This window comes from Mytilus galloprovincialis, chromosome 3 (genome assembly GCF_965363235.1).
Source record: "Mytilus galloprovincialis chromosome 3, xbMytGall1.hap1.1, whole genome shotgun sequence".
Lineage (NCBI taxonomy): Eukaryota > Metazoa > Mollusca > Bivalvia > Mytilida > Mytilidae > Mytilus > Mytilus galloprovincialis.
The window spans coordinates 55,103,649-55,118,509 of record NC_134840.1 but is presented as its reverse complement, the minus strand read 5'-3'; the positions used below and the strand labels follow the sequence as shown (position 1 = coordinate 55,118,509).

General features: G+C 31.7%; 1 protein-coding gene across 1 annotated transcript in view; it reads right to left on the bottom strand.

Moving 5' to 3' along the window:
- Nucleotides 1-2,007: 2,007 nt before the first annotated feature.
- Nucleotides 2,008-14,861, bottom strand: part of LOC143068348 (mitochondrial import inner membrane translocase subunit TIM50-like) — a 30,716-nt gene continuing 17,862 nt past the window's right edge. The window contains exons 6-10 of the mRNA XM_076242331.1: nt 14,631-14,738; nt 13,843-13,941; nt 13,198-13,354; nt 5,559-5,662; nt 2,008-4,996 (exon numbers count right to left, since the gene is read on the bottom strand). Of these exons, the coding sequence (XP_076098446.1) occupies nt 4,907-4,996; nt 5,559-5,662; nt 13,198-13,354; nt 13,843-13,941; nt 14,631-14,738 (558 nt within the window). The 3' untranslated portion in view covers nt 2,008-4,906. The remainder of the gene's footprint in view (nt 4,997-5,558; nt 5,663-13,197; nt 13,355-13,842; nt 13,942-14,630; nt 14,739-14,861) is intronic.

The window sequence follows — 14,861 nt, the reverse complement described above, 5'->3', positions numbered from 1 at the left end:
GAGTTCGATTTGTTAATTATCTAAATCCTAGAATGAATTATATGAAAACAAAGATAACACTGTTTATAAATTAGTTACCAAGAAAGTCCCAATCAATGTGTTATCTTGTTACGTAATTGTAAGGTGGAATTCAATCAAACCTGTTGTCAAACCATGTATCACATTAAGATCCACGCTGTGATAGATTTCCTGTCAAATGTTATGGTGAAATATGGTAAAAAATACAAATAGAATGTCAACTCCTCCATGGAACCGGATGATTTATTATTCTGCACTGTAGTTCCAAGTGAATAGATGCTTTTAACTTTTAACAATAATTTTAAACAGAGGACTTCATTATTTTATAATAGAATTTGCCCCTTTTGGACATAAGCCATTTTTGACCATACTACTGTATCAATTTAAGCAGCATCCTTTGGTCGAGTCATTTGGTCCTGGGCAGTTGACTTCCTTCAATCGGTTAAAAAAAGTAATGAGATATGTTGGTCACACAGTTTCTTATAAAGCATTTGGAATGTAGCTGCTGTCAATTTATACTTGTTGACGATGGAAGTTTTTTAACAACCTTGACTGGCTATACAGCCCTTGAACAGTCGGTTTATATTTGATTGGAGCCTTTCTGACCCTTCAAGACATTAGTGATCCAGACAGTTCAAGAGGGAAATGTTGAGGGTGTATACCTCCTTTTGATCACTGAAAAATTAAACTAAACTTAAACACAGGAAATGAACCTGAAATCATAGTAACCTACTTATGGTAGGAAACTTCCCTTAATACATCTTTTCACAATTGCCTTATAACATCATAATTATTATCCCTGATGGGGAGCTATGGCAACATTAAAGAATGATATTTAAGAGGAATATTTTAGCTCACCTGGCCTAAAAGGCTGTATGCCCTTTATTAAGATTTTCAAATTTCAAAGATTTCTTGTAATGGCCCAATACTTTGATATTGTGCAAAACTGCTTTTGTGCAATAGTGCAATTAAAGATTTCTTGCTATTGCACAATACTGTGCCATTTAAGATTTCTACTTGAAACCTTTCAAAATATTTGAAATTTTAAAAATTTGGAAGAAAAAATTTATGAACCCCCGAAAATATATTGAAAAACAAATCCCCTGAAACTTTTTTAACTCCCCTTTGAGTAGTTACCCCCAATCTCAATCCCAGCATGAATCTTAACCTTCCTTTTGTGGTATTAAATCTTCTGGTAAAATTTCAAAGAGATCCATTCACTGAAACTCTAAAGTTATTGTCTGGCAACCAAATGAGTCTTTGGCTGATGCTGCCACCGACATCATAGCATTATATGGACGCATACAAATTTTGCAGTCATATAAATATGATCAGCATGTAAAGATCTACTAACAAGTCAAATTTGCTAATAGTTAGTAGACTGTCACTCTTTGTAGGAGTCATTGCCCTTAAATAATGAATTTTTTTTTTCAATCTTGTTTTTTATTTAAGTGGATCGAGCAAGCTAATAGACCACTTTCAAGTTCATCCGTCACCGGAAAAAACTCTTCAATTATACGCGACTTTATGACGTCATTTACCAGATAGAGGGGGTCGCCTGTATCCCTGCACTATTAATGTTCATCAAGCGTCTTAGTGATCGTCATTGTGCAGGATAAACTAGAAATAATTGTTGTTCTGTAGGTACTTAATGACAATTCTCTAATGACAGCAGTGCTGATTGTCAGTTTTGAGAATTCAGTTTGCTAAATAATTCGTACAATATAGAATTATAGTTTTCCAACCACTTCCTCAACATTGACGACGCCCCTAAAAGCACAAATGACGTTCACTAAAACCAGAGTTTTTGACAGAAAAGCATCGAACTCAAAAGTTGTCTATTAGAGTAAAATATTCAGAAAAATATACCTTTGGTGGATCAATGGCTATAATAGTGTTTGTACAAACCTGGTCAATAAATAACTCAAATGGTCATTTTGGATAAGGTAAGGTAAAAAGCCATGAGTGTATACTGTAGAAAAACAAGAATTCTATAAAGTCATTTATTTGTTTTAGGCTTAGATATTAATTATATACATGTATACAAAACATCACTTTACAATATTCATAAATAACAAAGATCATTAGCAGGTAATCCCCTCTCATTCATGCCTCATCTAAAATCTGAACATTTTTGTACAAGTCTCATTGTGATATAGCCAAAGTGAGCATATATAAATTAAGATTTAGTTTGTACTATAATTCTATATATGCAAAAAATATTTAGCTGAGAAGTTCTGTTATTAACAATTAGAATCTGAAAGTAAAACTTAGTCAAAAATTGTGTAGGGAAAAGGAAGTTTTGTCATCCTACGTAAAATCAATTTTACATTATTTAGTTGAAAATTTGCACATTTCTATGTAGATAACTCATAAAATATTTATCTAATTTCAATAAGTGGTACGTGTATATATCTTAGAATACTAACTGATTGTGTCATTTTCTATTAATCATTTATATTTCCATTATAAAATGTCTAATATTTTTTCTATTAACCATTCATATTTCCATTATAAAATGTCTAATATTTTTTTCAATTAATGAATTTTGTGATTTTTTTCAATACTTATTAGACCACAGTACATGCACACTGTGTTAACAAGTGCTGATTAAGGTGGGCAGATTTAATAAGTCATTAAAGGATTGCATTGACACAGATTTGAAATACGATAGAATTATTTGATTCCCATTAACAATCCTTATCTGTAGGAATTGAACACCTCTTGTAACTATTATATGCAAGATCAGGAAACATGCATTTTGCACACGACTCAGTCTTCCTGTACAAATTTTTGATGATGTTGCAATATCCAATTTACCTCAGAGAAAAGCTTGACTGCTATATATAGTGTAGGAGGACATGATTGGAAGTTATAATATTGATGTTAAGGGGGCTTGCGGGTCTAAATCATTTTTTTATTTAATATAAGAATTCTCTATATTTTTCTATAAATGAACTTCATCTTATAGTTAATAGAAAAATAATAAAATGGGGTCACCATTCATTTGCGCTCACAATCTGCCTTTGAAAGAAGCATACATTTTTGTAAAGGTGCTTTTTTTCTGTTGAACTAATTGGAGAAATCAGGGTAATATCAAAATAAAAAAAGAAATTTATTACAGAAATCGCTCAAATTTTACAATAGTTTAGTTTAAGTACAGCTTATTTGGAAATTATAATAAAACATATAGGTCACCGATGAGTTAAAAAAGATATTTCAATTTTAATGCCAAAAAATGGCATTTTTCCACCAAAGGGAGATAATTTGGATTTTTTCAATGATATGTACATTTTAAAAGTCATCTGGGGCCAAAACGAATTCATTTTTTGAATGATTTTTGTACTATAGGATAAAGTAACAACTACTAAAGGTAATAAATAAAATTTGTAATGAAAAACAAATGTTTATTTTTATCTGAAATTTTTATACCCTCGAGCCTCCTTAAGTGAAAAATTTATTGTTGATCAGTGAATTCAATTATCACATAAACAGTTTAGACATTGAAATCAAGAAAGTACAACCAACAAAAATATCCATGTTAACAGGTCAATGAGACAGCAACACAGTCTCATAAATACTCAAATATCTGCTTCTCTTCATTGACGTTATTCATGCAAAAATATAGGTTTAAGTTAAGCAGTTGTATTATTGCAAATATGTTTTATTAAATATCAGTCCAGATTATAGTGATATCAAAAAATCTTAATATTTATAATAAACAATGATTTTAGATAAAGTTTTAACATGGGATTAGACATATTTTCATAAGGGGAGAAAATGGGTATGCAAACTGATTGGTCATGCATTTTCAAATATAATTTTTTTTACTCATACCAATAGATTTGTTAATTGAAAAAAATTGAAGTTGAATATAACTAGTCTTTTATTTGTTAATGAGGAATTGGTTCTGCCGTATATGTCATTATAAGTTTGTAATCACTTTCATATGACTTTTAAGTTTATACCGTAATTCCCTAATTATAATTCGTTGAGAAGGAATTCTTTACTACTTGCTATTTTTTTTAATGTTATGTGCAGTCCATGTATATATCATTGTCACATCTACTTATTTGGATTCCAGTCCTTATGTATACAATTTTCTCTAATTCTATGGAAATATATCCCTTTCCGAAGCCATTGTATAAAAAAATTTAATCAACGTGTGGTTGCCGGTGATCTCAGAAGATGAGTGGCTGAGTCAAAGGGTCATAACCTGTCTCAGCTCCCTGAAATGATCAAAATGTTCTAACAGGTGTTAATGAAATTGCCAACTTCAAAAGTGGAAGGCACTCGAAGGGGATTTTCTTTTAGAAAAAGGAAAAATTTTCTTTTAATCATTAGAGAAACAGATTATTACATAGTAACTCGTGGATTATCGGATTGATCCAATCTTGATAGTTAAATTATAAATTTAAAAGTCCTCGCCGAGGCTCGGACTTTAAAATTGATAATTTAACTATCTCGATTGGATAAATCCGATAATCCACTTGTATCAATGTAATAATCTATATTTATGTCATTAGCTTGGCATCATATCTATATAGACTTCTTATATAAATAATCATTGATTTCATCTTTGTTTGACTTGTGATATCACATTAACAAGTATGACACAGCCACAAAACATATACAGAGATTTTTTAGACCTGTATTAAAGCTTCATTGGCGATAAGTTGACAATACTATTGAAATTGGGATGTAGCCAGCTCATTTACAAAGAGAAAAGACAGAATTCTGAATCATAAAACAAAGTTTACACAAGTGAATTAAAAAAAAACATCACAACATACTTTTTCTAAGAAATAGTCATTTTTTCAACTTATTGTAAGTCACATACGACATCAAGTACAATTGACTCAATAAACCTAACTATTTACAAAGTTAATTATCTTCTGCCAAGAAAATTTAGTCCAAAATTGGTTGGCTTTTTCTTTTCTCTTTCCTGCATTATCTTTGACTGCCTTTCTTGTTCTTCCTGAAATAAAAATTAAGAAATGGTGTTGAGAAAGAAATGATTTTTATACAAGATCTGCTATCTTCTCTAACAATAACTTAATTCAGTAGGTAAACTAATAATCTCTTTTAGTATAAGAGTTTTAACCAGTAGATCATTGTTATATAACTCTTTTAGTGACTGTTGAGGGAACCAGTGGGTTTAGTCCATCTTATATTTACATCTGCTCATCATTGCTGTTCCATTAAATCATATATGGTACCCAAAGAAGGCACTTTTAAAATACCTATAAAGTATCCTATTACAGATGAGATTGTATATCTACCCTTGTTACTTCTGAAAGATTTAATAAGTTTCTATTGTTAATAATTGTTTGATATAGTTTAATCAGTTATATTTCAGGTCAATGTCCAATCAATTTATTAGAGGATAAAAATGTTTTCAATCCTATGGTGTGGACAGAATTGCTATAAGTATAATCAAGCATAATCTATAATAAGAAAACCAACTTTCAAAATACAGATGGATTTTTTTTTAATCTCTGCTGTACCTTTTCTTGATATATGCAATAAGTAATACTTACTTGTAATTTTCTTTGGTTGTCTTTAAATGCCTCAAGAGGATCATCAAAATTTTTATAATAGTCTAAAACTTCTCGAACATCATCTACTTTAGTTGCAGCAATTGCTAAAATGTAAATAAGAAAGTCTTGTATAATTTCATAGAAATAGTGTTAAGTCCTACACTTAAGAAGAAATGATTACTTGTACACTAGCCATACTTAAAAGACAAAGTGTCAAAATAAAAATACTAATAAATGGAAATAGTGTCAATGGGCCACAGATGCTCCCGCTTGTAAATAAACATGATTCAACTTCCACATACAGATGCAGGATTCACATAGTTCAGACCTTTTTGTTCTTGATCCGTGTATTGTGATAATAAGCATTGTGCCTAAATTTCATAAAATTTGGATGAGGCAAACCAAAGTTAGAGAATGGAAATGAAAAATTCAGCAATTCTTATATCTATAAGGGGCATAACTAACTCATAAACAGTAGAGTATCGCCATCCAATTTCGAACTTGATCTGTATTCTATTGTAATAAGCATTGGGTATAAGTTTTATATCATTTGGTTGAGGCAGAGAACAGAAATCAATTTAGAGGACAAACAAATGGAACAGACATGGAATGGATCAGATTGGACAGGACAGACGTGTAACAATTAATGCCACCTCAGATATGCAGGGGCATAATAATCTTTTTTTCGAATTGAATACAAGAGAAAATATTAAAGAATGCCCCTATAAAACTGTTGAATTACTAACGAAGTCTGTGGAGTATGACTACAGGTCAGTTTATTACATTCTGTATAACTGCATGAAATCAATGCTTATATAACTGTATACCAAATTTCAATTACCTGGTATATATCAGCACATTTTTTTTATGGACCTAGGCAGTTAAGTTCTTACTTAATGTTGATGTATTTCATTCACACTATTAATCACAGGCAAGATATTGATTAAAGAATTCCAGATTTGTTTTGACAAATTCTTTTTCTAACACTAAATTATAAATAGTGGAATTAAAAAGGTTAAACCACAGGAAAGTTCTAACTTTGAAAAGAGCTTAAAGCTTAAAACAAAATCAAATTTTCTCCATCAATTTAAACTTGTTATTGAATGTTAGAATGTTAACAAATAGCAGAATGCAGATTAAAATAGAGGAAGTGAAAGTGTAAAAATAACATTTCTAATATAAAATTGTCATTCTTCATGTTTTTCTACCATGAAGCAATAAATCAGTACAAATAGCATCCAACATAAAATCTATATATCCACCAAGTCAACTTGATAATACAAATCAGATATTAATAAAATCTAATCAACAAAAGATAAATGTCATCCTCTGTTGATGATTATGTCATTTTCTGCATGCTACTTTCACTTTTATCTGCAAGCACTGTGTAATAAATTGCATATCTTGTTCATCTTTAAAAGCTACGGAAATTAAATAAAGATATGACGTGCACAATACCATGAATACCGTCAAATTTAAAGGTAAACAACATCATTAAATAATACTCAATTAGTTTTCAAATATCAAAGAGCAATGCTAAATAAATAATTGATCACGTTTCAAGGTACAGGCAATAATAATGACTATTATATTTTAATTTATGAATCGTTGTTGTACAACCTTGTCTATCTCATTCATGTAATATCCTTCCAATAAATAGTGTTTGAAATCAATGAATTATGTAAAAAGCCCTAATGAACTATTCCTTAGGAAAGCCATAATTAACCACTAATTTCAGTGAACATTTTAATTACAATTATTATCTCTTCAGAAACAATAATAATGAATACTTGTCTTAAGCTTTAAATCAAATAGTGTAAAACCAAGAAAAAATTAATGCGGGTCTTTATTATTAAAATTATACAAAGTTGAGCAGACGTGTGATAAGGCTTTAAAGAATATGAAAGTCATTTTCTGAATAAAGGGCTAAATCAAGGGCAGCATGATAACAGTACATCATCAGTTAACAATGATTATCAAATGTAATTTAAGGTGGTACCTAACACTACAGGGAGATAACTCTGTAAAGTCAGCTTAACGTTTTAATTACGTTGTGTTGTAAAGGGAATATTAAGCTTCTCAATGATCAAAATTGGTGTTTGTCAAACTGCTATATAACCAGTGTAATTTTTCTGACAAAACGGTTGGTTAAAAATTTTTGAATTTTTTATATTTTTGTTAAAGGGTCAAAGTAAATACTTTGACAAAATTTTATGAAAATTAAACGAGCCAAATTAATTTTAGTGAAAGTGTTGGGTACCACCTTAATTCATAGTACACTGAGTACCTGTAATTAGCTACACACAGTATTATAAGACTCCAATTTTAAGTGCCGTTGGTCTATAAAAGCTTTGTATCAAAATAATAATGTTACCAAATCTTGTAAATGTATCAAAGATTTCAAATACATATCTACAGAAACAAAAGGCTGTCAAAATGACAGGAAACGTGGTTTTTCATACAATTTAAAATGTGATCCTTAAAGAAATCAAGGACAATAACTCCTGAATTACAAAACTAGAGGCTCTAAATAGCCCTAAAGAGCCTGTGTCGCTCACCTTGGTCTATGTTAATATTACTGTGGATTCATTTTTATTCGTGGTATACCAATTTTCGTGGGTTTCGTGGGTCACAGCGAACCACGAATTTAAAAATTCAACGAAGAATAATCCCGATAAATGTGTATGGAATCGGATGTTTATTTCTGGTTATGTTATGCAGTTTTAGTATAGTGTTGACTAGCGATAAACATTGTAACATAACACGTGTTTTTTATTGAAAGAAGATACAAGTAGTTTAATTAAATCAATAATAAATATATCGAATATCAGTGATAATTTACTTTTTAAAATTGATTAAAACTGTTCATGGAAAATAAGTTGTTAATTATCGTGTCATAGTTTGGTTTACTAGTGATTAAAAATCAATAGGATTAAGTACGGGGATATTGCCCGTAAATAATATTGTTTATGACAGGAACATTTATTTTCACACCTTTTACTTATATGACTGTTTTTATATCGTGATTAGGGAAATGAGCTTTCAATCATAAAGTTTTGATTGCCTTATAGAATTCCGACAAGCATTTATAAATTGTAAAACAAACAAATAATTAGTTGTCTCTGTCCACTATTGTAATAGAAGTTTTCAATGAACACTTTAACCTAAAATGACCAAGCGAGGATTTTGACAATTCAAAACTTTTTCAATGAATTCCTTCTTTTTTGTTTGTTTTATTATTGATAAAACCAAGGAGGTTATATGATCTCCTAAATCAAAAACAAATCCACGAATTACGTATCTGATTTTTTTTTTTGTTTTTGTTATCAGCGATCCACGAATTTACGTATACCACGAAATGTCTTTTTTTTCTCTATCCACGAAAATTGATACCCACGAAAATAAATGAATCCACAGTAAACAAAGGACACAGATGGATTTATGACAAAATTGTGTGATGGTGATGTGTTTGTAGATCTTACTTTACTGAACATTCTTGCTGCTTACAATTATCTCTATCTATAATGAACTTGGCCCAGTAGTTACAGTGGAAAATGTTAGTAAAATTTTACAAATTTTATGAAAATTGTTAAAAATTGACTATAAAGGCCATTTTGATCATGTTGACTTATTTTTAGGTCTTACTTTGTTGTACATTATTGCTGTTTACAGTTTATCTCTATCTATAATAATATTCAAGATAATAACCAAAACAGCAAAATTTCCTTAAAAATACCAATTCAGGGGCAGCAACCTAACAACAGGTTGTTCAATTCATCTGAAAATGTCAGGGCAGATAGATCTTGACTTCATGAACAATTTAACCCACTGTCAGGTTTGCTCTAAATGGTTTTGTTTTTCAGATATAAGCCAAAAACTACATTTTACCCCTATGTTCTATTTTTAGCCACCGTGGCCATCTTGGTTGGTTAACCCGGTCACCGGACACATTTTTTAAACAAGATACCCAAATAATGATTGTGGCCAAGTTTGGTTTCATTTGGCCCAGTAGTTTCAGAGGAGAAGATTTTTGTAAAAGTTAACAGACGAAGACCCTTTGGGCCAGGTGAGCTAAAAAAGACCAAAACTCAAAAACTTAAGTTTGACCACTGAACCATGAAAATGAGGTCAAGGTCAGATGACACCTGCCACCTAGACATGTACACCTTACAATCATTCCATACACCAAATATAGTAGACCTATTGCATACAGTATAAGAAAAACTGACCAAAACACAAAAACTTAACTATAACCACTGAACCATGAAAATGAGGTCAAGGTTAGATGACACCTACAAGTTGGACATGTACACCTTACAGTCCTTCCATGCACCGAATATGCCAGACCTTTTGCTTATAGTATCTGATATATGGACTTGACCACCAAAATTTAACCTTATTCACTGATCCATGAAATAAGGTCGATGTCAAGTGAAAACTATCTGACAGGCATGAGGACCTTGCAAGGTACGCACATACACCAAATATAGTAATCATATTACTTATAATAAGAAAGAATTTAATATTACAAAAAATTTTAGTCACTGAACAATGAAAATGAGGTCAAGGACATTGGACATGTGACTGACAGAAATTTCGTAACATGAGGCATCCATATACAAAGTATGAAGCAATCAGGTCTTTCACCTTCTAAAATATAAAGCTTTTAAGAAATAAGCTAACCACCAGCGCCACCGCCTGATCATTTTCCCTATGTCGAGCTTTTTTTTTGTCGCAGGATCGACAAAAAAATTGTCACTTGATCAAATTTGAAAATGGATCTCCAAAAAGATTCACACAGAAGTTGAACCATATCAACATCTTAGATACACAAGAGTTTCATAAAAGTACACTGACAAAACCCAATATTGGATTAAGAAAAATATTAGTTTGCACAAAGAAAATGAACATGAATATAATTTCAACACTCAAGTCTGGTTCCAATATTATGCATATCAGCTTATCAGAAATCACCATGTGCAATTTGTCACTGAAAAAATTGACAAAAAAAAAGTTTATATGGTTTTGATTAATTCTGTCATGTATTCTGATAAAAACAAGAATGTGTCCTAAGTACACAGATGCCCCACTCGCACTATCATTTTCCATGTTCAATGGACCATGAAATTGGGTAAAAAATCTAATTTGGCATTAAAATTAGAAAGATCATACCATATGGAACATGTGTACTAAGTTTCAAGTTGTTTGGTCTTCAACTTCATCAAAAACTACCTTGATCAAAAACTTTAACCTGAAACTCCCACTTTCATTTTCTATGTTCAGTGGACCGTGAAATTGGGATCAAAAGTCTAATTTGGCTTTAAAATTAGAAAGATCATATCATAAGCAACAAGTGTACTAAGTTTCAAGTTGATTGGACTTCAGCTTCATCAAAAACTACCTTGACCAAAAACTTTAACCTGAAACTCGCACTTTCATTTTCTATGTTCAGTGGACCGTGAAATTGGGGTCAAATGTCTAATTTGTCTTTAAAATTAAAAAGATCATATCATAAGCAATAAGTGTACTAAGTTTCAAGTTGATTGGACTTCAGCTTCATCAAAAACTACCTTGACCAAAAACTTTAACCTGAAGCGGGACGAACGAACGGACGAACGAACGGACGAACGGAGGCACAGACCAGAAAACATAATGCCCCTCTACTATCGTAGGTGGGGCATAATAAAAATAAGTCTGAAAATGGAAACTTAGCCATTTAAATTAGAGGGCTATGAAAACTAGAGGCTCTAAAGAGCCTGTGTCGCTCACCTTGGTCTATGTGAATATTAAACAAAGGACGCAGATGGATTCATGACAAAATTGTGTTTTGGTGATGGTGATGTGTTTGTAAATCTTACTTTACTGAACATTCTTGCTGCTTACAATTATCTCTATCTTTAATGAACTTGGCCCAGTAGTTTCAGAGGAGAAGATTTTTGTAAAAGATAACTAAGATTTACGAAAAATGGTTCAAAATTGACTATAAAGGGCAATAACTCCTAAAGGGGTCAACTGACCATTTCAGTCATGTTGACTTATTTGTAAATCTTACTTTGCTGAACATTATTGCTGTTTACAGTTTATCTCTATCTATAATAATATTCAAGATAATAATCAAAAACAGAAAAATTCCTTAAAATTACCAATTCAGGGGCAGCAACCCAACAACAGGTTGTCCGATTCATCTGAAAATTTCAGGGCAGATAGATCTTGACCTGATAATCAATTTTACTTCTGTCAGATTTGCTCTAAATGCTTTGGTTTTTGAGTTATAAGCCAAAAACTGAATTTTACCCCTATGTTCTATTTTTAGCTGTGGCGGCCATCTTGGTTGGTTGGCCAGGTCACGCCACACAGTTTTACAACTAGATACCCCAATTGTGATTGTGGCCAAGTTTGGTTTAATTTGGCCCAGTAGTTTCAGAGGAGAAGATTTTTGTAAAAGATTACTAAAATTTACGAAAAATGGTTAAAAATCGACTATAAAGGGCAATAACTCCTAAAGGGGTCAACTGACCATTTCGGTTATGTTGACGTATTTGTAAATCTTACTTTGCTGAACATTATTGCTGTTTACAGTTTATCTCTATCTATAATAATATTCAAGATAATAACCAAAAACAGCAAAATTTCCTTAAAATTACCAATTCAGGGGCAGCAACCCAACATAAGGTTGTCTGATTCATCTGTAAATTTCAGGGCAGATAGATCTTGACCTGATAATCAATTTTACTTCTGTCAGATTTGCTCTAAATGCTTTGGTTTTTGAGTTATAAGCCAAAAACTGAATTTTACCCCTATGTTCTATTTTTAGCTGTGGCGGCCATCTTGGTTGGTTGGCCGGGTCACGCCACACATTTTTACAACTAGATACCCCAATTGTGATTGTGGCCAAGTTTGGTTTAATTTGGCCCAGTAGTTTCAGAGGAGAAGATTTTTGTAAAAGATTACTAAAATTTACGAAAAATGGTTAAAAATCTACTATAAAGGGCAATAACTCCTAAAGGGGTCAACTGACCATTTCGGTCATGTTGACTTATTTGTAAATCTTACTTTGCTGAACATTATTGCTGTTTACAGTTTATCTCTATCTATAATAATATTCAAGATAATAACCAAAAACAGCAAAAATTCCCTAAAATTACCAATTCAGGGGCAGCAACCCAACAACGGGTTGTCGGATTCATCTGAAAATTTCAGGGCAGATAGATCTTGACCTGATAAACAATTTTACCCCATGTCAGATTTGCTCTAAATGCTTTGGTTTTTGAGTTATAAGCCAAAAACTGCATTTTACCCCTATGTTCTATTTTTAGCCATGGCGGCCATCTTGATTGGTTGGCTGGGTCACGCCACACATTTTTTAAACTACATACCCCAATGATGATTGTGGCCAAGTTTGGTTTAATTTGGCCCAGTAGTTTCAGAGGAGAAGATTTTTGTAAAAGTTAACGACGACGGACGACGGACGCCGACGGACGCCGGACGCCAAGTGATGGGAAAAGCTCACTTGGCCCTTCGGGCCAGGTGAGCTAAAAAACAACACTTTTACATTTTCAGTTCAGTTTTCTTTGTAGGAAGTTAGCTAGGTCTATCATAATCTACACATACATACAAAGATCTCATATGACATACAAACCTTGTAAGAAGTTAGCTAGGTCTATCAATGACCTATCATCATCGTCTCCTGTCCACCTGTTTACTTTGAGAGCATTCCGTGGCTGCAGAGAGAAGGACTTTTCATTCCAGTCTATAAAGATCACTTTTGATAAATCCCTGTTTAGACAACTAAGATCCTGCAAATTAAAACATATATACTCACTAACAAATGACTATGATTTGTGCCTCTAGATAAAAGGGTGGTCTAATACATTAACCAAACGTTTTTTTTTTTTCCATTTCAAGATGATGCTTAGATGTTATGGGAAGTATAATGCTTTTGTTACTAGTAAAAGACTTTGACAAAAATTCTATGCTTAGTAGCTGTAAAAAGTTATAATTAAAGTTTCATCAAACAGGAAGTGACCTGAATGACAAATCTGAAATCACTAACACTGTACATGCTGTACAACTCAACAATATAAAAAGTAATTCCTTTGTACAGACACTGAGTGATAAATGAAAGGTATGGAGGAACAAACTGACAGAGAAACATGGTAAATGCAGTTTAACACCCACACCAGAGTCAAGGTATAAAGGTCAAACCAAAAGCATGAGAAACCATTCATCCCTATCATATCTATGCCAACAAACTTGGAAATTATTATAAGTTTAATTTACTAACCTTAACATGATGTCCATTCGTGTATCTTGTTGCATCACGATATAATCTGTAATTAATGTATCCCTTCTGGTCTAAATTGAATAGAATAGGATCTGCATTCTGAAATATTTATATGCAAGTATTTATCCAATGATTATGTTGATTATACCTTCTAATATGACATTCTTCTTTCACTTTGAATGTTCTAATTCCAATTGTAGAACATGGGCAGCACATAATTGATGTAGTATTTTGAACAACACTGTAGATCAAAATGAACTTTTTTGTTGGTGTTGCTTGCTAGAAAATTCAATTAAATCTTTCAAAGTAAGTTTACATGTATCTGTTTATTTTAAATAGTGAAATGGTTGATTTTCCATCTTTCAGCTTCTTTAAATCAAAATGGCTGCCTTTTGAACATGTCTAGAAGGTTTGCTTCAAATTACCAAAGTTCACTTGCTACCATTTTTACCCTATAACAGTTGTCAAATCATAACTATAAAGGAACGAGGCACCACATTGACTTCTTGGTACACTTTATAAAAACATTTTGATTAATAAAAAAACAATCAAAAAGAAAAATACCTCTTGCATTCAAATTATTTCTCACATTTTCGTTTTGGGATTTTATGCCTATTTTTGCAAGTTATTTAGATTTGCTTCTCTAATGCATTACAAAATGAATAACAGTACTGAGTTTGAAGAGCTGGCAGTCAAAAGTGATCTTTTAAAATACAGTACTGTTATATTAAATACACCATCTTTTCATTCTCAATATATCATAGACAAAAGTCTATATCTATACTCACTGCACCAGAATCCTGTGTATATACTACAACTTCATACAAAGGTGCTGCTATACTTTGTAAAAAATATTCTATATGTGGTCTCTTCTTAAATCTCCATCCAGTGTTATACTGCAATTGTAAATTTATTTCTATAAAAATGATATTTTTGTCTACACTTTTTTTGTGCAAAAATATAAATTTCACATTACAAACCTGTTCACAAGGTTGTACAACAATGTTCTTTTTGAGTTT